The sequence below is a fragment of the Dromiciops gliroides genome, chromosome 3, assembly GCF_019393635.1.
Source record: "Dromiciops gliroides isolate mDroGli1 chromosome 3, mDroGli1.pri, whole genome shotgun sequence".
Taxonomy (NCBI): Eukaryota; Metazoa; Chordata; class Mammalia; order Microbiotheria; family Microbiotheriidae; genus Dromiciops; species Dromiciops gliroides.
This window is the reverse complement of record NC_057863.1, coordinates 670,313,609-670,337,581: the sequence shown is the minus strand read 5'-3', so window position 1 is coordinate 670,337,581 and position 23,973 is coordinate 670,313,609. Positions and strand designations below refer to the sequence as shown.

Here is a 23,973-nt window from a genome sequence, read left to right as displayed (position 1 = left end):
ATTTCCTCTCTGCAGTGCCTGGTTTCCGTGCCGGGGGATGTCAAGTCACATTTTCCACTGGGGTCTCATCATGGCTAAGAGGGGCCTCTGAGGAGGCCAGAGGCCACCCTACCTGCCTCTTCTACATCCTCAGATGAGGCTTCATCCATAGGATGCTTCTTGGAGACCCCCCAGAGACAGGGAGCTCACTACCTCTTACCCATTGGGCAAGCCTTGAGAATCACCCCATCCCTGTCCCAGTTCCTATCTCTGCCCCCAGGGCCCTAGAACCAGACTCCGTGGGCCAGAGGCTGGGCTGGGGGCCGAAGAAGTTTGGCCCCAGGGCCTTCCCTCAGTCCATGATCTCCTATGAGGACACCAAGAACTGGCTGCCAACACATTCAGCAGCATGTTGTCTCTCCTGCCGGGCTGAGCCCCAGGCTGACTTGCCCCTCTGTGCATCCCCAGTGCTCGGCCCAGGGTCTGGCATGCAGCAGGTGCTCAATAAATGCTGATGGGTTGATTGAAAGCCCAATCTCCGTGTCACTAAGTAGATGCCCAGTGGCAGCAGCTCAGACATTGAGCCTTCCCATCTGCAGTGCCCACCCACCTCACCAAGGGCGGGCATGGGTACCTGCCAGCCATGTCGGCCCCCTGGCTTCCTTCCAGGTCCTCCGGCCTGAGCCCTGAGGCTGCTTCCCAGGAAGGACTCTGGCTGAGAAGGCAGAGGTGCAGAGGCCACTTAACAGGCTGGGCCCAGGGGAGAAACAGGAGGGAGGCCTGGAAAAACGGGAAATCCCTGGCTGAGAGAAGCCCTGGGGCCTGCTGGGATGCAGAGGGATGTCCTGGAAGGTCTGTGGGGGGAGGATGGGGCGAAGCTGGCGGCCCTGCCTGTAGTGTCTCCGCCCATGGTGCCCCTGCCTGTGGCGCCCCTGCCCGTGTCCCTGCCTTTTTAGGCCCAGGTTCTGTCTGAGTGCTGGAGTGCAAGCAGGCACTGAAGGTCAGAAGGACCTCGCCCCCCCAGCAGATGGGGTGGCCTTTCCCTGCTGGCTCCTTCTGTCCCATAGCCAAGGGACAGGTCTTACTCTCCTCAGTCAGACTTTGTAGAATCCCGAGGCTCTGGGAACTGTCCTTCTTCTGGCCACTCACCCCCCTGGGACGGGGAGCTCGCCCCCCTGAATGGGAATGGGGAGCCCCCTCCCAGGGACAGGGGGCTCCCCCCATGAGTACAGATAGATCACCCCCCCAGGGACAGGGAGCTTGCCCTTCTTGGGGTGCAGTGGCTCTCATGGTGAGGCCCTCAGACTTCCTGACATCCAGCCTCAGTCTCCCCCCACCCCTACCCCATGGTGCCTGTGCCTAAGACCTGCCTGAAGCCTGTTGACTTGGGGGTGGATGACGGATGGGTTTGAGCTGTTGCTCCTGCACATTAGATACCCAGTGGGACCAAGGCCCCCAGGGCACTGGCCCCCCCACCCCATGGGATTAAAGTGGGACGACTGCCCATGCTTTGGACACTGAGTAAGGAGGCCTTCCACTGAGGCCAAAACATCAAAGCAACTCATGGGAAAGGGGGAGTTCCCTCCCTGGCCTGGCCTGGCGGATTCTGTCTCACCGACGCCCAGCTCCCCCCCCCCCCCCTGCTTCCTTCCCTCTGTCCCTGGGTCAGTCACTTCCTCTGTCAACAAACACTGCTCCACCGAGCCTGGTTGCTATGGGCGTCGGTCCTGGCGGCCACTGTCCAGGCAGCAGGTGATTCACCGCCCCCTTGCCGGGAAACCACGGAAGGGAGGAGGGGATGGTGTTCAAGGCCCATTGTGGCTCTGGCCAGCCTCTGCCCGTAAGAGCGAGTCTGCATGTATGTATGAGGACATGGGCAGATGGGGTGGACACAGCCGTTATGAGGTGGACAAGTCTGACTGGGGCAGGGGAGCCCTCAATGACTGATCTTCTTCCTACCTTCCCTGCTCCAGAAACGTCTGTAGCTCCCTTGCTCCCTCACTTCTCAGCTTGGCCCCTTTTTGGTCTGGCCCCAGGTGACCTTCCCCAGGCAGACTCTTTGGCCCAGCCTCACTACACCTAGACTTGTAGTTCCTGGCCCAAGGCTTGCCTGACATTCTCCATGCCCACCTCTGACTCACAGAGCCCCTGGCTCCCTGTTGGCTCCACTTTGTGCCCCCTCTCCCCCAGCTGTCAGTGCCTCGCCCTCACACCAACTGGTGCCAACACTGTCTTCCCTCAAGACATACGCTTTCCTGTCCCTCCTGTGGGTAGCCTTGGCACCTCTCCTAAGGCATATACCCTGATATGTATGTCAGGCATTATAATAAATGTAAATAACAATGATATAATAAATGCTGGTGGAATTGATCCCTGCCCTTGGGCAGTCTGTCCCTTTCCAGGGACCCATCACTGTCAGCACAAGCAGCTGTGCTAAACATAACCAAGCTAGGAGTCCACCAAGCAAGCCAAGTAGGGTTAAGGGCCGTGGCCAGAGTCACTGAGGAAGAGGCAGCACAGAGATTCAAACTCAGGCCCTGGGATGCCAATGCTCCTTTCATTGGACCACACTGCCTCCAACACCCTTCCTGCTTTTCAGACTCTTGAGGAGAGCAGGTACCTAGCAGCCTCTGGCTCTGGCCCCACCTTACTTTGGGAGGGTGCATGTTTCTTCAGCACTAACCCTGCTGCCACCCTTGACACCCCCAGCCCCCTCTGCTCCTGGACGCTCGCCTTCCTAGGCCTCAGGGACACGGCTTTCTCAGGGTTCCTCCCAGTCGCCTCTGCTAGGGCACAGCCCCATGCTCCAAAGCCAGATGCCCCTGAGGCTCCGCCGCAGTCACCCTTCTCTCTCTCCCCTTATTCCTTGGTGATCGCATTGACTCCAGACCAACATATTTGGCCCTCACAGAGCCAGGTCCCACATCTCCACCTGCCTGCTCCTACCCCCTAATGTCCTTGTGATCATCCCCCCAAATCCTCACCTCCTCCCAACTCCCCCATGTCTGCTGGGGCGATCCCGGCCTCCAGTTGCCACAGAGTCACTCTTGAATCTTCCTCTCCTCCCTGCATGGGTTCAGGCTGTGGCTACAGCCTGGCAATTGTCCCCACAGTGACGCCCCATCTGCTCCCTTCCCGCACAACGAGGAGGCCAAAGGGCCTAGAAAATTCTTCAGCCAGCCAAGGACATGTGGGCTTAGACTGTGCAGACAACTGAATCCCAGAGAAAGAGGGAAGGGGGAAAGAGCAGAACCACCTCATCAAGGAAGGAAAAACAGATGAAGGAGAAATCCCGCTGAGCAAAGCCATGCCAAGGGCATACAAGGACGGCCCCAAGAGATCTGCTGAGGCTCCCCTAGCCAGCCGCTCTCTCCAACCGGGACAGCAGGAGTCACCCTGGGACTCTGCCGCTGACAGAGAAGAGGAAGAAATAAGAAGAGGGATGAGAAGAGCAGCCCCGGGAAGCCAGGGATGGGCAGAGGACATCTGGGCGGGCAAGGAGGCGATACCATGGGGGGAAGTAGGAAGGGTACAAACGGCACAGAAGACCAACCCAGATCCAGACCCCCTCTGTGGGCATCTAGCCCTACACCAAGCAGATCTACCCAAAAAGAAGATGCAGAATCTGTCCATGGAGGACCAGGTCCTGTCTATGGAAATCCAGAGCCTGCCCACAATGATGCCAAGAGAACGCCAGGCCCCCACCCTGGGCCTGCTTCCCTGGGCAGCCACGTTGGCAAGCCCATCCCCGGGCTCCCTAGTGGGCCACATCCTGGCCATCACTCTGTTGATTAAGAGACGAAGCAGACACAAGATCCTCCAGGGTCTCTGTGCACCAACGACAAGGAAGTGTTGCACTGGCCAGTGACGACCCACCCTGAAACCAGCTCCCGAGGTGCCCTCCAAGCACATGCAACCACTATACAAGGGTCACTGAATGGCAGAACAGAGACCGCTGTCCAATCAGTCTGCCTCAGGTCCCTAACATTAGAAACACGGAGATGACCGTGCCTGCACCTCCCTCCCTTAGGTCCAAATCCATGGAGAAATCCCTGGGGATGGGAAGCCCTCCAGGGCAATCCTGCTGTGTCCAGTGCCTCCAGCCCTAGACCATCACATGACCTTCTGAAAGGGAGCAGGCATCATTTAGAAGAGTTGTGCCACACCATCTACATGGGAAAAACCAAGTGGATGAACAATGCCAACTGAATCACTGCAAAGCACAACTGGATGGACGGTCCACGGAACTCATCCCTCAGTCCATCATCTGGCACAGACACTACATCTGGATGGTGCTTCTGCAAGCACAGGTCCCTCTCTGGACTCCCACACTGACCCAGTCTGTTGCAAGGCTTCAAGTCAGAGAATACCAGTCTTCCCCAAACCCAAAGGCCACAGAGAAGAGCGCAGAAGGCACAGATGGGGCAAAATGCAGTTACACAGAAGATGTGGTCTAGGGACATCATGACAAATACATGTGACTGGGGGTAGAAAGATGGGTCAGTCGCGTGGCCAGAGGGGGGAAGAACACCAACGCAGAGGCCATGGGCTCCACAGGTGCCCAGGGAACACCAGGAGAATGTAGTGAGGCTGGGGGCAAGTGACTGAGAGAGTGTAAGAGGGAAGGACTAGCATGGACATGTCTGACTCCAAGTCTGTGTCTCTCAGAAGAGCAGTGGAGCTGGAGAGAGGAACAGGGCTAAGCCAGAGCACGCCCCAAAGCCCCGTACACACAGCTGGCGGGCGGACCCCAAGCGGAAGCATCTTCCTGAGCACAGTCCCAGAATCATGGCCCCTCAGGCCCAGGGCCGGAAATCAGGAGAGAGGCCGGACCTGTGCTGAGACACAGAGGCCCAAGGAGCTGGACAGGACCATGCCCGCAGAGAAGGGGTCCAAGAGCCAGTGAGGAAGACGCCCCAGGGGATGCGCACCCATAGAAGGGGAAGGGGAGGAGGGAACCACAAAGAGGCCGGGAAGGGGGCTGGCGGGAGGAGAGGCTCTGCAGCCCAGGAGGGAACAGTGCTGGACACAGGGAGACCCCAAGGCCTGCCCCATGGCCACACCCTGCCTGGACCCACCAGGCTCATGCGGCAGCTGAGCCACGTCTCTCCACTTTGCCAGGGGGTTCCAGGAGAAGAGGTTTTTCTCTCTTCAGGAGAAATGAGGGGGGATGCCCCAGCAGCCTCAGGCACTACCGGTTGGCCCCCCAGAATCCCACAGGGTGACGGAGCCAGATGGTGTTCCCCCCCCCACCCAACTGTGACCGGGCAGAGCAGGGGCAAGGCCAGGGCCCCAGCCTGTGTCCTCCCCTCCAAGGCTGGGGGCACAGTCACCCAGCCTCACCTGCAGCTGGCCTTTGCCCATCATCCGGTCGCTGGTCTCGCCATCATCTTTGCTGAGCTTGGTCTTGTGGTAGCATTTCTCATAGCACAGGATACGCAAGGTCTGGGACCCCTCCAGCTCGATCTCAAACTCCTGTACCCCAAGGGCCCGAGAGAAGGAAAAGGGGCAGGCGCTGGGCGCTGGGCGCTGGGCACAGCCTTTGCCCCTCAGACCCTGAGCCTCAGGCGGTGGCCCAGCTTCCCCTGCCCTGCCCGGCTCCTGAGAGCAGGAGGGGGGATGACGCAGGCACCAGCTGGGCACCAGCTGGGCAGAAGCTATGAGATCTCCCACTCTCCAGGGAAAGTGGTCTCTTCTTGGCAGAGCCATGGCTGGCCAGAAGCCATTTCCTGGAGAAGCTGCCCTCCCCCTCCTCCCCTCTGTCCCTCCCCCTCCTCCCCTCTGTCCCTCCCCTCCTCCTCCTCCCAGTCCTCCTCCTTACCTCATTCCAGTTGGGCTCAGTGGTGTCCCTATAGACACGAGTCTTGGCTTTGTTCACAAAGTAGCCAAAGGAATCCACTTCTAAGGTGCAATAGAGATCTGAGGAGAGCACAGGGGTGGGCGGCCAAATGGTTACGGCACCATGGGTCAGGAGAAAATCTTGAGGCCTCGTCTCAGGTGCATTCAGGGCAGAAGGGTTAAGCTGAGAAAGGCCCTTCTCCAGGACCATGGAAGGTTCTCAGCCCTCACCCAGACCCACACAGTCACCTCTGACTGACCAGTGGTGCGGCCTCTGGTTGGACCTCTGGGGATGGGGAGCTCACTACCTCTCCTGGGAGATCATGGGACAGCTCTCAAGGAGAGACACTGACACTGAGCTGAAATCTTCCCCATTGTTCCTGGCCTGTCCCCAGGGCAGTCCCTCAGATGCCCAAGAGGTTCCCTTGGACACCGGTGGCTTACAAAGTGACTGTAGGCTTGCAAAGCACTGGGGGGGGGGGGGGGAGGCAGGCATTGGTGAAGGGACTTACCCAGGGTCACCTAGGTCTGCCAGGGGATCGGACCTTGGGGCTGACTCCCACCCCCAGCCTCCTGCTGCCCCCAAAGGAGGATGAGCAGCTTGGGGGGAGCCAGGAGGCCCAGAGGAAAAGGTGGCAGACTGGAGGCACAGGAGGCCAGGATTAAGGAGGCACGTGCAGCCCCTGGGGCCTTGTGGGGAGGGGGGGACACGTTCCCACTTGCCTTCATCATTTTATCCTTCATCAGGCGGAGGGATGAACAGGGGCAGAAATGAGCCCAGGGCCTGAGCCCAGACTGGGCCAGGAGAGGGGAGGACATCCGAGCCTGCCTGGGCCCAGGGGGAGGAGGCCCGAGAGAGCAGCCACGGTCATGCTTGTTCCTGCTGCTAACACTTCCCTGGGTATGGCGCGAGTCCATCCAGGGTGCGCCATCCAGGGTGCCTGGCCCCGCCAGCCTGACTCTTCTCTGGGCTTTCTCCACACGAGGCTCTGCTAGGGGTCATGCCCACCCCACCCCCTGCTGCGGCTCCTCCAGGCCATGCCCCCCAACCCTGTGTGTCCCCTCAGCGCTCCTACTGCTCTGGGTGATCTCACCACCTCCCAGAGATCGAGTGACCGACCCGTGCTGATGACTCTCAGATCTCTTTGCCTTGCCCCGGCCCCTCTGCTGAGCTCAGTCCCATACCTCCAACTGGACAGCCAGTGGACATCTTGAACCCAACCCATCCGAGACAGCTTGTTCCCTTTGCCTCCCAAGCCTGCCCACTTCCCAAACTTTCCTACAACAGCAGAGGGCCCCCCACCCTTCCGGGCCTCAGGCTCCCACCTAGGGGTCATCCCTGGCTCCTCACTCTCTCACCCCCAGATCCAATACAGCACCACGGCCTGTCCACTTCCCCTCTACCCCTGCAGCATCTCTGCAATGCTACCCTCCTCTCCTCTGCCCCTGCTCTCAGCCCAGGGCAGACCCTCATCCCCTCACGCCTGGACTACGACAATCGCTGTTGGAGGCAGGGGGATCCGCCTGCTTCAATCTCTCTCCTCTGCACTCAGCTTCCAAGGGGACCTCCCTAAAGCCCAGGTCACCCCTACACAATAACCTCCAGCAGCATCCAGGAACCCCCTCCTCCCTTCCCTGTGGCTTTGGGTCCTCTGGGCCCTGGTGAGCTACCTGGCTGGTGCCCCTCTCCCCCCTCTAAGCCTTTGCCCAGATCCCCCCAAACCCGGAGCACACCCCCTCCTTGGCCACCCCTTAAGGGTAGCCAGGGCCCCTGCCCCAATCATTGGGCAGCCCTGCAGATCCTGGTCTTCATCCTCCTGGGGGTGGAGGGAGCTCCCACACCCAGGTCTCATCCCCAGGAATTCATGGGAATGGGGAAAAGGCTCAGGCTTCAGCAGCCACGGGGCGGGGCTAGTTGAGATGCTGGCGCTCAGGGCAGAGGCGCCCCCTCCCAGACACCCACTTACTGGAACTCTGCTTGAACCCTGTGGCCGAATGAACGATGACGTTCAGGAATCCATAGAGTCCAGTGGATTCGTCATCTGGCCAAGAGAGTGAGGGTGGGTCAGTGAGGGATGCAGTGATGGGGGGAGGCAGAGGGAGGGAGAGAAAGTGGGAGAGGGAAGGAGGGAGGAAGTGATGGCAGGGGTGGGGCAAAGAGGGAGGGGGGAAAGGGCAGGAGGGAGGGGGGGAGGGAGGGAGGGGGAGGGAGGGGACTGCAGGAGGGAGGAGGGGGAGGGCAGGAGGGGAGGGAGGGAGGGAGGGAAGGGAGGGAGGGGGAGGGAGGTGGGCAGCCATGGACGCTGCTGGGGAGTGGGAGGAAGCTGGGCAGAGGCTCATCCTACCTTCTTTGTTGATGGTCAGGGGGATGTGATGGACCGTCTGGAGCTTAACACAGGAGTTGGTCAGCATTTGAATCTCCACAGAGGTGAGAGAGAAACTCTTAAAACCTGTGCAGCAGAGAGAAGGTGGGAGCTAGGCAGAGGTAGAGAGGAGAGCTTCTGGACAGCCAAGCTGTGTGGAGGTCCTGGGTGTGCTTGCCTGGCGTGGTCCCACCCTGGGCAGGCCAGGCTGCCAGGCTGGAGCAGGGGGCAGAAAGTGGTCTCGGCTTTTCCTGGAGGAGGCTGGATGGCCAGGGGCACAGCGGACATGGTTGGCACCAGGGCCAGGAATGGGAGGCAGGGCTAGTCCCAGGGTGTGGGAGAGTTTGGGAGGACCGGCCCGCTGACGGGCAGAACATATGCAGAGAGGCCCACCAGGGGAGGCAGGCACCCCAACCCAGGGCCCTAAATGTTAGTTATGGGAACACTAAGTCCATGGAGTGATGTGCAGAGGGCCTGAAGACCCTGAATCAGAGAATGAGTGCTGAGCAAAGAAACAGAGTCAGGTGCCAGGGTGTGGCTAGAGGGATCAGGAAGAGGGGACAGAGAGTGGCCCTGGTCACACCTTTGGGCCGCTCCTTCACTGGACACAAGAGCCAGAGAGCTCCCAGTGGGAGTCTGGGCAAAGGGGCTGGCTGGGGGTACACAGGGCTAGTGTTTCTCTGGGGACAAGGTGGGGAGCAGGAAGGCTTATGGGCTCAGCCCCCCTCAGAAGGTGGCCCAAGGACCAGGGGTGGCAGGGAGGACTCTATGATCTTATCACGGACACTCTTTCTGGGGTACCCTTCACAGGAAAGAGCGTCATCTCCTTGGGCCAGGCCTGCGTGACACAGACCAGGCTGGGGCTTGAGTTGCCAGCATACCTGAGGGCATTCAGAGCAATGGGTGCCCTCACATGCCTTCCATTTGGACCCCTGCCAGGTCCCAGCCAGCATAGGGGCTCACACACACACACACACACACACACACACACACACACACACACACACACACACACACACACACACACACGCTGGCACTCCCTGATCCTTGACCTGTTACCTGACTCCCATCGGTGCCTGCCAGCATGCCTGAGTGCCCTGTCTCCTCAACTCCCTCATCCCCTCATCTCTGTCCCCACTTCTGCCCAGACATATCCCCTCTTACATCTCAGGCTCACTACTCCCCTGATGCCAATGGGGGTGGGCAGTGTGCCAAGGCTTCGTGGCCTTCTGGGTAAATACATATGGACTCAGCTGGCCTCTGCTACACTCCACAGCACCCCCCCCCCCCGGCCCCGCTGTCTCTTGCCTCTGCTCCTTTGCCCAAGTTGTGTCCCCTCCTCCCTCCCTCCTGCCCCAAAGAATCGCTAACTCCCTTTCAGCCTCCAATAGAAGGTCCCACTCCGAGGAGTTACTTTAGGGGTTTCTGGGTCGATCCTCTGCATTTCCTCTCCTCATTTTTATAGTTTCCCCCAGTAGAACAGGGTGCCACAAGGCCAGCAGGGGCGGGTTCCTCTCTGTCTTAGTGTCTCTGGTGCCCAGCCTAGTGGCTGGCACATGAAAGGCGGCTCACACAGTGCTTGGGGGATGGATGGATAATGGGAGGATGGGTGGCTAGACAGATGGATGGATGGATGGATGGATAGACAGACACATAGATGGGTGGACAAATGGATGGATGGATAGACAATGGATGAATGGATGGACAGATTGATGGATGGATAGATGGATGGATGGACAGATACATGGATGGGTGGACAAATGGATGGATGGATGGATGGATGATGGATGGATACATGGATGGACAGACAGATGGATGGATGGACAAATGGATGGATGGATGGATGGTTAGGTCAAGGGCCCAGCCTGGACAGAAACTGTGAGGGCAGAGTCAGGCAGGATGTTAGCACAAGCTCGCCAGCTAGGAAACGGTGCCAGGTAGTCCAGGAGGCTTTAGGAGACCAGTGAGCCTCAGAGGCCGCACCCCCACTCGGTAGGAGGGGTGTGGAGGGGCCCCACTTCCTGCTCTACCCTCTGCAGCCCTGATGGAGGCTTTCCCCAGGCAGGCAGTGAAGGAAGAAGACCCAAAGGAAAGAGACAGAGACATAGAGAGACAAAGGGAAATGGAGACAGAGGCAGCAGATGAGGGAGGGAGGAGGTCTGTGAGAAGAGGCCCCAAGGCAGCAGCAGGGGGTGAGATTAGGCCCAGAGGGGACTGTATCCCAGTAGAAGGGCCTTCCAAGGCACAGGAGGGACTCACCAAACATCCCCCAAAGGGCAGAGATGGGCTGGGGGCCAGGAACCCCCAGACGTTGATAAAAGGCCCATGGGGAGGGGGAGCAGGAAGCCGCCCATCACACTCGGTGCCTGGTGGGGAAGGGGGGCAGGAGTCCCCTCAGGGGTCAGGAGGAGGATGCCCCAGGGTAGGGGCAGGTGGCCACTCACATTTCTTCTGCTGCTCACGGACGTTCTCCCTCCACTCCGCTCGCTCGTAGTCAGAGGAGATCAGGAACGTGTAGCTCTAGAAAGGGGACACAGACCAGGCGTCACCGTGGGCTTGGCCAGGCTGCCGAGGTGCCCGCGTCTGCAGGACCCTGAGAGGCCCCACCTTCTTGGGGCCTCACCGCTGCCCAGAGAGGGAGGGGCTACCGTCAGCCCCTTTTTCCGGGGAGCCGACTGAGGCAGGCAGGGATGGCTCTGAGCACTCCCCCGGCGTGTAAGGCCTCCCCAGCTAGGATGTCACCTCCTCCAGAAAGCCTCCCCAACCCTCCTAAGTCCCAGGCTTGTCCTCTGCTCGTCATGTCCCATTCATTCTGTCTAGTTTGCTTGTTGTCTTTCCCTTGGGCTGGGACTGGCTTTGGCCTCTCTTTGCATCCTGAATGCTTAGCACAGGCCCAGCACATAGTAGGTGCTTAATCAATGTTTACTGTAGTGAAGTGACTTGCCCAGGATCCCACAGCTATGAAGAACCTGAGGCTGAATTTGAACTTGGGTCTTTCTGACTCCAGGTCTGGGGCTCTATGCACCAGGGCACCACCCAGCTGCCCCATAACTTTGAGTACATCCTGTAAGGTGAAGGCGGCTCCTGAAAGGGGTCGGGTCAGGAAAGGGCAGGAGGAGGAGAGGACAGCAGGAAGAAGACTCTCCGTGGCCCGGCCTCCCCAAGAGCCCGCCTCGGTGGGGCGCTGCCTCCGTGGCCCAGCCTTCTGAGGGCCCTCTGTGGCTTTTGCTAAGCCTAGAAGCTCTGTGAGGGCAGGGCCTGCTTCACACTCTGCCTTTGACCACCCAGCGCCCACAGCCGCCCACTGTCTGACAGCTCCCCAGCAGCCCCGCCCCCAGGTCATCAGACGCCCTCCCTCTCATCAACTCTTCTCCAGCAGGGGGAGCCCAGGCCTGGCTGAGGTCGCCACCTCCGTGGGCACCTACCTTGCCGTGACGGTTGTGGACCCTGAATGCCATGCTCGGTGACATCAGCAGGAGCAGAGACTCTTGTTCTGAGAGTTTCTTCTTGAGTCTCTCAATGACTTTGCTGCCTTTGTTGGCCCTCTGCCAAGGAGAGAGCCCGGGTCAGAATGCCCAGGGAGGGCATCCCTGTGGAGGGTTGGGGGAAGGCTTGGTGTGGCCCCCACTCCCTAGGGAGTGTCACTGCCTTGGGCCATCTCATCCTAGCAGCGTTGGGGCTAGCCTGGCGAGGGGGGAGGGATATGCCCTGAAGACACTGACAAGGGGTCAATGGAGTTTTCCACTTGGGTCCCAAAAGTCAATTGCCCAAGAACAGGAAGCCAGGGGTAGGAAGCTTCCAGGGGCGAGCTTGCTGAGAGACAACAGCGGCCTATGGCCACCAAGAAAGCTCCTTCAATCTCAGGCGGCATTTGGAGGGGCCAAGCTCCTAGGATGGGGAGGGGGCAGTCCCAGCCCCCTTTCCACCCTTTAGGGGCACTACCAGGACAGAGGAGAGCCTGGAGTCCAGGCCAGGGGGGAGCCACTACAAAGAAGCATGTGAGGCTAGCCTAGAGAAGAGACAGCTGGGCAGGAAGGGGTTAGCCCAGGCCAGCTTATCCCAGGAAGGCAGGTCCAGGAGCCGCAGGAGGGAGCGCCCCCGAGGGGAAGGTTCGGCTCCCAGAATCATAAACTCTCCCCAGTGAACGGGCCTCAGGGGTAGCTGCTCCAAGCTGCACCCCACAACGGGGCTACCCAGGGGCCATTCAAAGACCCACAATGGTCAAGCAGCTGCCACCTTCCCAATGTAGTGCTGTAGGGGGCCCCCTGACTCTGTCCCTGCCCTCCCAGGCATCCCCCTGCCTCTGCTCCCCCAGGAGTCCCCCTGCCCCAGCCTTCCTCCTCCAGAGGCTGGCCAGCCCAGCTCCTCACCAGCTGGGTTGTGTGCCCTGCTTAGGGCAGGGTCCCCGGGTTGAGGTCCAGCACTCAGTTACCCCATGACCCCTTGTCCAGGTCTTCCCCAGGCCCTGTTCTCACTTTTTCCCGCTGGATGTCACTCTTGATTTGGGAGATCTTTATCTTCATGGCGTCCAGCTCCTCATCCGACACCAGTGGGATGGTGGGCGCCGTCGTCTCGGCCTCGTCCAGGGTCTGGAAGCTGAGGTCTGTGAGCGGGATGTACCACTTGCAGTCATACTGCTGGTTTTTCCTAGAAGGGAGAGGAGACTGAGTTCATTGTAGATCCTGGGCACACGCCGCCTCTTTAAGGGCCAGGCCCACCTTGTCTGACATGGCAGAGCTGGAAGCCTGGCCCTTGCCCAGGGCAGCATATTAACTTGGAGCCTCAGTTTCCCCAGATATAAAGAGTGTAGACTAGGTGGGCTGCTCTGGACCACTGGAGCCCAGAGGACAAGCCTCCCCCGCAATTTGGCCTGGGAAGCTCCTGGCACAGACAGTGCTGGGGGGAGGGGCAGCGCTTGGCACATCTGGGTGTCCGAGAAGAGCCCGGGGTCTACAATTAGGGCCTGATGCCCCAGAACCGATGAGGCCATGGGCAGAGCCCAGGGGGTGGGGCCAGAGTCCGGGGATTAGTCAGGGTCATGCCAGGTCAGGAGCCCAGGGGGCTGGGGGGGGGGCAGAGCTGGGGGCTGGGGGGGGGGACCAGGGGGGCAGAGCCCAGGCCCAGGGCAGGGGGGGGGGGAGGCTCACCCCGCTATCTGCTTCTTGAGCTTGGCGCACAGGAAGAGATCGGTAAAGAGGAAGACGTGCCGCAGCTTGCGGGCCCCCTCCACCAGCTCCACCATGAAGCTGTCCTTCAGGAGCTGTCGGTGCTGACCAGGGAGCAAGTGGCGAGTGAGGAGGGGCCACTGCCCCCGCCCCAGAGCGAGCTTCCCCCCACCCCAGCCTCAACAGGGGATGGGAGGCCACCCCAGCCAGAGCTGGGGGGCAGGTCTGATAGAACCCACTGACATCACATGCGCACACTCATACATGTCTGCACACTCACACATGTGCATTCATGTGTACACGTGTATAATGTCTGCACTCTCACACATCCATACATGTGTACACACACATGTCCGCACACATACAGAACGCGTTTATGTGCACACATGTATATGTCCACATACTCACACACATATGTGCACATCCCTCTCCTGCCAGCACATACACAAATAGCCATGTCTGCACCCAGGACCCACCCCTCGCACATGCATAGACACAAGCACACGCACACACAAGGTACCATGGCACGCAATGGCTGCACTCAGAGAGCTTCCCCCCTGGAAGGGGAGGGTGTCCAGCTTGGCTTGAGGAGGAGGGGGGGAAGGGGCTTCCCGTGATGCTAAGAGGCAGAGAAGAGAGGGCGTGTGTCCCAGGCCAGGGGCCCAGCCTGGGCCAAGGCACAAACATGGGAGGAGCACTGGGCAGGCAAAGACATACGGGGGATGAAGAGGAGTCATGGGAAATGAACCTGAAGGGCCCCTTTAGAGACAGGGCCTCCAGCTGCCTCCCTGGCTCAGAGCCCGCCTGCAGCGGCTCAGTCCTAGAGGAGCCTATTCTAGGTCCAGCCTGCTCTGGGGCCACAACCTGGGACCAGCTGCTGCCCCCCTCTGCCCAAGGACAGACCCTCCCTTCGTGCCTGTGCTTGCTGTCTGAGGTAGGCCGGCCCCCACGTCAGGGTCCCCCTCGGACAAATACTCAGACCCTGATGTCCCCCCTGCCGGGCAGGTGCAGAAAACTCTGGATCTCACCCAGAGCCAGAAGCTTGGTCCTGTGTGGGTCTCTGCCTCAGTTTCCCTCTCTGCAAACAGTGCCCAATGCCATCTATTAGACTTCCCTAATGTTGGCCTGAAAGGTGTTTCTGGGGACAGGACAGAGGGACCTCAACACTGGTCCCTCAGGGTAAGGGCACCAAATGGGCTCTCACCGAGGGATGGCTCATGCCACCGGGACCGGGAAGCTGGTGGGTTAGGGTTTGAGCTGCTTTCTCCCGTGGGCGTCCAGAGACCCCAGTGGTATGATATACTCTGCCCACCTGGCCCAGGGTGGGGACTCTTGGGGAGGCATAAGCTTGACATAGGCACTCCCTGCCTGCCCCCACCCGAGGCCTGCTGCCACCAGGCTGCCCTCACACATTGGGCACTCGCTCTTCAGGAAGGGGACAAGAGTACTGTGTGCAAAGCAGCCTTGAGCCCATCTTACAGATCAGGGAGAATTTTACAGACTTCAGGGTGACATAACTAGTGTCTGGGGTGGGACTCCCACCCAGGCCTCCTAACTCCAAATCTGTGGTCCCCACCGTGTCTTGGATGTTCCACAGTGAATCCTGCCACGACCACCTGGGGCAGGGCCTTGAAGGCCAAGTTCAGCCCTCCCCAGGGCCTCCTTCCCGCTGGCCAGTGACCCAGTGCTCCAAGGTCCCGGGGCCCTGACTGTACCACTGCCTCCGGACAGACCAGCACCCTGCCCTGTATCACACAGGCAATGCTCCAGCCAAACGGGGCTATTCTGTCTGTGACTTGCCACCAGGCCTTTGCATTGGCTGGGCCCCACTCCTGACACACCCTCCACTGCCCTCTGCAGCTTGGAACCAGGCTCAGCTGCTGGGCCCCCTCGGACCCGAAGCCTTCCCTGATTTCCCATCGGTGACATTCCTCCCCACACTGCAGAAATCATTGTTTGTTTGGTGTGCGGCTTGTGCTGACCTCTCTGTAAGCATGTGTCTCCCTAGTGAAGATCAGCTCCGTGAAGACAGGGAACAGGGCCCAGCACTCCAGAGACGCTGAACAAATACTAACTGACTGACTGTGTGTGCCCCAGAAACAGAATGGGTAGCTCCTCAGCAGGTAGTGAGCACCCCATGAATGAAGGGGTTCAAGTGGGGCTTGGGGATTGTGGAGAAGGGATTCCTGCTTCAGGCCAAGGGACAGACAAGTGCATCCCGGCTCTCTGGACACTTATTGTCCTAGGAAAGATCAGCTTCAGACACAACATGCTGGGAAGGAGAAGCAAGCAGGACTCCTAACCCCAACCTCTTCTCTCCTCCTCCTCCTCCCTCCCTCCCTCCTCTCTAGACTCTGCAGGGGGAGAGAGGGGGGCAGGCTGAGCCGCCTCAGGCACGTCCTGCCCAACTACCCCTAGCCCTGCCAGTGTGGCTCTGGCCTTGTCCCCTCCTGGGGAGGCGATTGCCACCGGCCCTTGCCAGCACCCCTCTAAGCCCGCTAGTTCACTTGCTCACTCGCTCTCACTCACTTCTTCACCTGCATGTCTGCTCACTCACTCCCTCACTTCCTCATCCCTGCACTTGCTTGCTTCTGCACCCACTCACACTCACCTGCTCGCTTCCTCATTTAATCTGCATTTGCTCACTCGCTTGCTTCCTTGTCCCTGCACTTGCTCACTTCTGCACATACTCCCACACTCACCACCTCACTTCTGCACACTTGCTCGCTTCCTCATGCAATATGCACTTGCTCACTCACTAGCTTCCTCATCTCTGCATGTGCTCACTAGTGCACTTCACCACTCGCTCACTTGCTTCCTCAGTCAAGCACTTCCTTACTCATGGGCTCCCTCAGGTCCATGCACACATGCTTGCTCACCTCACCCTTCTTGACAGTCATGGACTGCCTCCGGGGCGTGATCTCCTCATTGATGCTAGACAGGAAGTTTTGGGAGATGCGCAAGGCGTCCTGCAGCAGGGGATGGTCAGGGTGGCTGAGAGGTGTGTGTTTCAGCAAGTCCTGCCCCCAAGGAGAGAACACAGCAATGAGCAGGGGCAGGGGTGGGGGTGAGAGTGGGGGTCAGCAGCACCTGCACAAAAGCCAAGGCCGTCTCCCATACACTGCATCCTTCACTAACACGTCTGCTGTCTTTACCCCCAGGGTACCCCTAAGTGCTCAGAGGTCACTGAGTCTAAAGTAGAAGAGGACCTCTGAGGCCATTGACACTCGGGGTGATCAGCTGAGCAACAGGTGGCAAGCTGGGCTTCAGCCCAGGGAGCCCACCGCTGCACCACACTGCCTCTCCTATCAGGCAGGCCGACCCCGGGGGGTCTCTCCCAACGGATGACCCAGGAATGGCCGACACGGACGGTGGAGGGACTGATGTGAGGGAGAGGACATGCCACCCTGCACCATGAGCACACACAGGGCGCCCACCAATGGCCACCCCACCTCATGATGCACACACACACACACACACCCCACTTTCCCCATGGACTTACATGGAGGACAAGGGTACTGCGGGTCACTCGGTCTACGGGCTTGTAGAGCAGAGCTGAAGACAGAGGGGGGGGCATGAGAACAGTCAGGTTGGCCTCCCACTTGCGCCCTGGCTACAGGGGTCCAGGAGTTACCCTAAGAACCCAGACTGGGAGGCAGGGACAGTGGGAGCCTGGGAGAAGGGTTGGGGGACAGTGCGGCTGAGGGGCTTCTAGGAAGCTGGGGCCTTCCGAGGGTGAGCAGAAAGCCACCCCGGGCCTCAGGGGACAGCCCAGATGAGCCTGCCAGTGCGGGAGTCATTACATGACTGGGCAGCAGCTCACTTTAGCCTGGAAGACAAAGGCAAAGACCAGGGGGACGTGGGCCCCGCATGGCCCGACCGGCCCTTCCTGCGAATCCCTGGGGACTTTGGGCTAAGGACGGCCATTCTCACTGCCTCGGTTTCTTCCTTCCAATACGGGGGCCCTGCCCACCTCCTAAAGAAGGACACCCTGCCCCAGCCCCATGCCCAGCCCCTGGGGCCCCCCTTGGTGGGCAGCCAATGCTCACTTTCCAAAGAGTTTTTGGTCGTCTGATCTTTGGAATCCTTCATGCTTCTGGCTCGTAGGTTCTGAAAAGGAAATGGCCAAGGCCAACCTGAGCCAGGTCGATGCCTGCCCCAGCAGAGGCACAGCACCCTGGAGCTGGCCAGGCCCCAGCGGGCCCCTCAGGGATGGCAAGGAACAGTCACCCAGCAGGGAGAGGGAGTCGCCAGCCTGCCCTGCCTGGGCCGCAGCTGGAGGGAGCCTGGCCGGGCCCTGGATGAAGCCTCAGTGTCCTCCAGGCAGCCCGTGCCAGGCAACCAAGGGGGAAAGCAACAGGGAGGTCAGGACACGGCTTTCCCTGGCTCCTCCGGGGCCACACCCCATCTCCCACTGCCAGGTCTTTGCCTTCGCGGCCGTCCCACACTTCCTCCTCTTGGGATTCCAGACCTGGCTCCTAGTTCACCTTTCTCACATATGTGAGCCAAGCCTGAGGAGGCCAGAAGGGTCAGGGCAGAGTGGGGAGGGCTGGCAAACATCCAGGGGATCCAGGGGCCAGGGAGGAGGCCTGGGGTGGGCCCAGGAGGCACGGTCAGAGCCAGGGATCCGGGGACCATGGAGGAGGCACGGGATGGGCCTAGGGGGCCTGGTCAGAGCCAGGGAAGAGGCCTGGGGTGGGCCCTGGTGGCACGGTCAGAGCCAGGGAGGAGGCCCGGGGTGGACCCAGGGGGCACACAGGCTCACACCTCAGTGGGAGACACTACCTCAGAGATCTCAGCAAACTGGGCGTTGGCCTGGCAGCACTTGTCCGCCATTTCAATAGCAGCCTCGTAGTTGTCCACAAAGGCCCGGTACACACCAAGCTGGCTGGCCTATGGGAGGGAGAGCAGGTGAGGCCGGCCAGTGCCAGGGGCCCCACCCTGCGGTCCGAAGGCCACGTTGAGCGCTCAGAGGGTCCCTCTCCTGCACCAATCAGGCCTCTGGGGTGGGGCATGGCAATGGAGCTGGGGGTGGGGCTCACCTGCCCCTCCCTGAGAACTCTGGCAGATGTGTGGGGGTCTCTGCCAGGGACCAGGGACCAGGGACCACCCAATGTCCAGGGGGGAAGCCGCCTGGCTGGAGGGGGGTGAAGGGTGGGGGGCCAAAAACCGAGGGAAACACTCCAGCAAGGGCAGGGGCAGGAGGGGCCAGGTGGGCTTAGACGCTGGCAGCTTCTGGCCTCACCCTCACTCTGGTGGACTGAGGCCTCACCACAAGCGGCACATGCCCTGAGGCTGGCCGTGGTCTCTGCCTGAGCCCCAGACCTCAGTCTACCCCACCCTACAGTGGAGAGGAACCCCCAAAACAGGCACGGGCTGAGGACCAGTCCCCAGAACCTGGACAGCTCCCGGGAGAGAGCTTGGGCAAAGAGTGAGGACCCAAGTCACCCCCCCCACCCCAGGTAAGACGCTCTCCTCCCCAGCTGGGGCTCAGGCAAATAAACCACTGCAGAACAGGTGAGGCCCCCCCCACAGTGGGAGGCCCCACGGCTGGAGGCCCAGCCAACCTGTGCAGACCCTTGTCCCTGCCACCCCTTCAGTCACACGCAGACTTCTGAGTCCCCACAGATATGGGGCTGAAATCAGTCCCCCCACCCCTGCGGCTGCCCAGGAGGCCTAGCCTCTACCCGTTCCACAGCTAGAGCCAGAGAGGAGAGGCATGGCAGGAGTCACCTGCCCAGGGCCTAGGGAGTGACTCGAGCCAGCCTTCGAGTGATGGGGTGGCGAGGGCCGGGCCCGGGGCTTCAGCTCTCCTCGGAGCTGGCCCACCGGCAACAACCAACGACATACAGAGCAGCCCAGAGGTGACCCAGGCTTCAGAGAAAGGAGGAGGCTCTATGTGGGGCAGGTAGCACATGCTCGGAAAAGGACAGTGTGGCGGGGGGGGGGGGGGGGGGCCGATGGGGCAAAGTCTGGAGAGGGAGACCAGCTGCACAGGTTGCTCACCAACTCTCAGAGCCATTTACAGGATGCGCACAGAAGATGGCGCAAAAGGGCAGGTGGCATAGGATAAATGAGAGTCATGGGGGAGGGGACAGGGGAGGGAGAGGGGAGGAGGGGAGAGAGGGGGAGGGGAGGGGGAAAGAGGAGGAAGAAGGGAGATGGGGAGGGAGTCCCACAAGGAAAGCGTGGGGATCTGAAGGATGACAAAAGGATCTCTTTTAAGCTTGTTGGAGGAGAGGTGCAGGGGAGAAGGGGTGGGTGGGAAGATGCCTGGCAGCCCAGGGAGGGCAGGTGTTCTCTGGCCAGAAGGAGGGGAGGCCAGAACAAGAAGGCCGACGGAGGGTCCAAGAGGGGCCTGCTGTGAGCTCCAGCCACAGGAGAAATGAAGGCCACCTGGGCTGCCCCCAACTGTGGGCATCTTCAGAGGGTGATGGGGAATGGGGGAGGAAGAAAGTGAATAAGGGGGCTCATGGCAGGCCAGGGGCTCCAGGCCAGACAACTTCAGGGCACATCGGGAAAGGGATGGTCTGTGAACATTTAGAAACAGAAGTGGCAAGTCTCACTTTGTCAAGAACAAGGCACTCCCAAGGAATTGGGAACTGAGGGGCTGCCCACCCACTGGGGAATGGCTGATCAAGCTGTGGTATATCAATGCCATGGAATTCTATTGTGCTGTAAGAAATGATGAGCAGGAGGAGTTCAGAGAAACCTGGAAGGACTGGCATGAACTGATGCTGAGGGAGAGGAGCAGAACCACAACAGTGTACACAGTATCAACAACATTGTGTCTTGATCAGCTGTGATAGACTTGATCCTTCTGAGTAAGACAATGGTACAAGATCGGTCCAAAGGACTCAGGATGGAAAAGACCCCAAATCCAGAAGAAACAAGAACTGGGGAATCTGGATGCAGATTGAACCAGACTCTTTCTTTGGTTTTGGGTGCTGTCGTTTTACTTTCTTGAGGTTTTTCCTTTTTGCTCTGATTCTTCTCTTCTCATTCTGACGAATGCAGAGACATATTTCACGTGATTGCACATATATAACCTGTATCATATTACTTGCTGTCTTGGGGAGGGGGGAGGGGAGGGGAAAAATTGGAAACTAGAATCTTATAAAAACTAATGTTGAAAACTATCTCTACACGTAACTGGAAAATAATAAAACATTTGTATGGAAAAAGAAAAAAGAACAAGGCACAGCCAAGGAGCTTCAGGCCCTCTTCTGAAAGGGCCAAGCAATGGGCATCAATGATGCCCTACCCAGGTGCCAGGTCTACTGCATGCTGGGGGCTGAAGATGCAGATACCAAAGTGAAACCATTCCTGCCCTCCCAGCACATAACCAGTGTTCCAGCAGTCAGAGATCAGGGCCCGCAAGGCCCACTTCACAAGGACAAGATGGGGTGGCATGTCTAGACAGTGGGTTTCTGAAAAAGACCTGAGGAACCTAATGGCCCCCTGTAGCTGAACACAGATCATTAGGATAAGAAGAGCGCTAAAGAGTGGCAGCCCTGGTGGGAGGCATCCCAGGAAAGCAGTGGGCCCAGAAGGGTGGATGTGAGATGTGCCACCCTCTGCCCTGGGCAGACCACACCCAGAGGCCTACAATTGTTGGGGCCTGAGAAAGACTGGATGGAGGCTCAGGAGGGAGCAGAGAAGGCGGGAATGGAGGGGACCCTCAAGAGCAGAAGGGGGGATAACGGACAGAAAGCTGTCAGGACGGACTTGCTGACCCTTAGTGCCCTAGAAAATAGAATGGCCTGCCCCCCAGGAGGGGGATGGGCTTCCCCTCAGGAGGAGGGTTGGGGAGCTGCCCCTAGGGAGGGGGGCTTCCCCCAAGGGGGCACAGGCTGCCCCTGGGGAGGGGACAGGGTGTCCCCCACCCCATCCCCTACCCATCAGGGTCACGGCCATCCAGTGGGTGAGGGGCCTGGCAGGCGCACTCTCGCACTCCCGCACTCACTAGTTTCTGGAAGAGGTCGCCAACCCGCTGCTGCTGGCTCCAGCGTTCCACGCGGGGGCCTAGCCCATCATAGAACTCCTTGTGGATCTCATAGAGTTCGGGCACCTTGAAGAAGATGGTCTCGATCTGCTGCCCCGTCAGCACCGGCTGTGACGTGGTGGCTGCAGCCTTCAGGGGCTTCATGGGCTGTGGGCCGGAAGAGGCGAGAGCCATGGTCAGTCCTTGAAGGGCCAGCCCCCGCCCTGCCGGTACCGGCTCCCCCCTAGCTGGCTCCCCTCCCCCCAGCACCCCAGGCTCCCCCCCTCCCCGGCTGGCTCCCTTCCCCCCCACCCCAGCATCCCAGGCTCCCCCCCCTCACTGGTGCCCTGGGCTCCCCACAGGCTCCTGCCCCCAGCACCCCAGGCTTCCTCCTGCTGGCCCAGCAGTAACTAGTGCCCCCTCAGATGAATGGTGCCTGCACCAGTAGCCAGCCCAGTCTGCACCAGAAGGTGAGCTCCCGGGGCAGGAGCTGGGTGGGCCTTTCTTGGTATGCCCAGGGCTCAGCCCCCTTCCTGCTCAGAATCAGTGCTGGCTGATGCCCAGGAGGATTTCTCACAGAGCACTCATCTCCCCCCTTCATGCCTTTGTATGGGCCATCGCCCACGCCAGGAGCACCTCCCTCCTCACCCCCACCTCTTTGTGGAAGACCATCTTCTCCACTCGGACCCTCTCTGGATTACTGTCCCCCTCCCTCCCCAACGCCAGGAGACCTCAGGCAAGGCCCTTCCCTTCCCCAGGCTTGGACCCAACAGCCACCAAGCAGGTAAGGGGGCCACAGGCTAGGCCCCATCCTCTCTCTAGATTGTGCCAAGGCCCAGCTCAGAGCATCAGAACAGAATCTTCTGGAGGGCACAGCCTGCTCCCCTTTCTCAGGCCGTCCCGGTGCCCCAAGCCCAGCTCAGGGCCGGCTAGCACAGGGCTGAGGACGGATGCTATTGGAGGGTCCAGAGTTGGGGGAGTGGGGGGGATAGGAGAGGCTTCCTGGAGGAGGGGGTGCCCCCGAGGCAGAGGCCAGCCCCACCCCCAGCAATGGAGACAATGGGGAGTCTGGGAGCTGCTGGAGCGCAGTAGTGACCCAGCTCTTCCCTCCTCTCTGGGCCTGTCTGGGGGCTCTCTCCTGTGCGTGGCATCCCCTTGGGGGAAGGACCTGCTTGCTTCTGGCTTCTCTGGGATTTCTCTGGGCCCTCCAAAGGGCCCCATACACAACCGGTGTCTAATCAACCCTTCCCTTCCCCTCCACAGACTCCAGCATGTGCCTTGCAGGTTCCCACCTCCAAACCTTTGCTACCTCAGTTCCGAATGCCTCCCTCCCCTACTTGAATGAGGGGCATTTGCTCAAGCCCCCGAGGTCCCATCTCCCGCGCAGCTTCTGCACCTCCCCAGGACCATCAGCTCCACCGGGAAGGGGAGTGAGCGCGGGGCTGACCCCCTCCCTCCTGGGACCAGAGGGCTCCCCCAGGTCAGGTGGTGCCCTGCCCCTCCCATTCCTACCAGCAGCAGGGCCTCCAAGTGGCCCAGGTAGGTTTTCTCACTGTCCAGGATGGCTGACAGGACCCATCGTCTCATCTCCAGGCCCTTCTCCGAGTCCAGCTCGCTCTACAGGAAGACACAGAGACAAGCAGAAGCCACGAGGTCAGTGGCAGGAGCCCTGGCATGGGACCCCCACTTTACTGGGAAGGGCCAGCGGGGGCATCTCTCCGTGCCACTGCACATAGCACAGTCCTTGGCACACAGTAACTAGCCTTTCTAAATCTTCTCTGTTCCTGCCCCCCAGCCAGTCCCCCTCCTGCATACTGCTGGGCCCATTGTCTAACATTCAAGGCTCCTCACAACGCCTCACCTCCCAGGCCTTATCTTCCATGACTCTCCTCACAAGACAACTCTCTGGCCTGGAGCCACACTCCATGACAGACGATCACATCTGTGCTTGTGCTACCCCCGACCTTGGGGTGCCCTCCCTGCTCCCACTGCCAGCCCTCCCAATCCGCTTCCAGCAGGTCCTTTCCCATCCCCTTCTGGCATGGCCTCTCCCTCCCTGCTCCCCAGGCTTGGCCCACAGCACAGTCGGGCACTGTGCTGGTCTAGGCTGGCTTCTCCTCTCTCACCGGACCACAAGCCCATGAGGGCAGGGACCATCACCCTCCACTGGCCTCAAGGAGGCACACACACCAGGTGCTGAAAGATGCTAATTCTGCCTGTGGTCTACAAGGGTGAGGTTGGAGCGACAACATAGCTAGGAATGTCACTGTCCCTCTTGTCCCCTGAGCTGAGGGGCCAGCAGGCGGGGGTCCTGCTGCCCTGCTAATGTGCAAGAACCCCAGGGAACGTGCCTGGCCACAGAGGCCTCTCCACACGAGGGAGCCTGGGGCTACTTCCCAGCCAGGCTGGCCAGGAGCCGGCCACTCCATCACATCGTCCCCCACTCCTATCCAGGTGCCCCCAGCCCAGAGTCTCCCCCGTGACTCCCTGCAGAGACCAGTCAGCCCCTTCCTGAAGCCCACTGGGCTGTGGGGCAGTAGCCCAGGCCCCTTTGGGAATGAAGGGGAGGGGTTGGGGTCCTTCCCAAATAAGGTAACAAGCCCTTCTGCCCACCCCACCCCACCCCAGGCAGCTGGTAGCTCAG

At 60.1% G+C, this 23,973-nt stretch overlaps 1 protein-coding gene across 1 annotated transcript in view; it reads right to left on the bottom strand.

The window, feature by feature from the left end:
- The window catches only part of BCR (BCR activator of RhoGEF and GTPase), a 60,930-nt gene that overhangs the window by 6,042 nt on the left and 30,915 nt on the right, over nt 1-23,973 (bottom strand). The window contains exons 3-16 of the mRNA XM_043995053.1: nt 22,842-22,946; nt 21,312-21,497; nt 18,131-18,238; nt 17,395-17,455; nt 16,848-16,900; nt 16,225-16,365; nt 13,328-13,449; nt 12,656-12,827; nt 11,606-11,725; nt 10,625-10,700; nt 8,163-8,267; nt 7,785-7,859; nt 5,801-5,898; nt 5,323-5,454 (exon numbers count right to left, since the gene is read on the bottom strand). Of these exons, the coding sequence (XP_043850988.1) occupies nt 5,323-5,454; nt 5,801-5,898; nt 7,785-7,859; nt 8,163-8,267; nt 10,625-10,700; nt 11,606-11,725; nt 12,656-12,827; nt 13,328-13,449; nt 16,225-16,365; nt 16,848-16,900; nt 17,395-17,455; nt 18,131-18,238; nt 21,312-21,497; nt 22,842-22,946 (1,554 nt within the window). The remainder of the gene's footprint in view (nt 1-5,322; nt 5,455-5,800; nt 5,899-7,784; nt 7,860-8,162; nt 8,268-10,624; nt 10,701-11,605; nt 11,726-12,655; nt 12,828-13,327; nt 13,450-16,224; nt 16,366-16,847; nt 16,901-17,394; nt 17,456-18,130; nt 18,239-21,311; nt 21,498-22,841; nt 22,947-23,973) is intronic.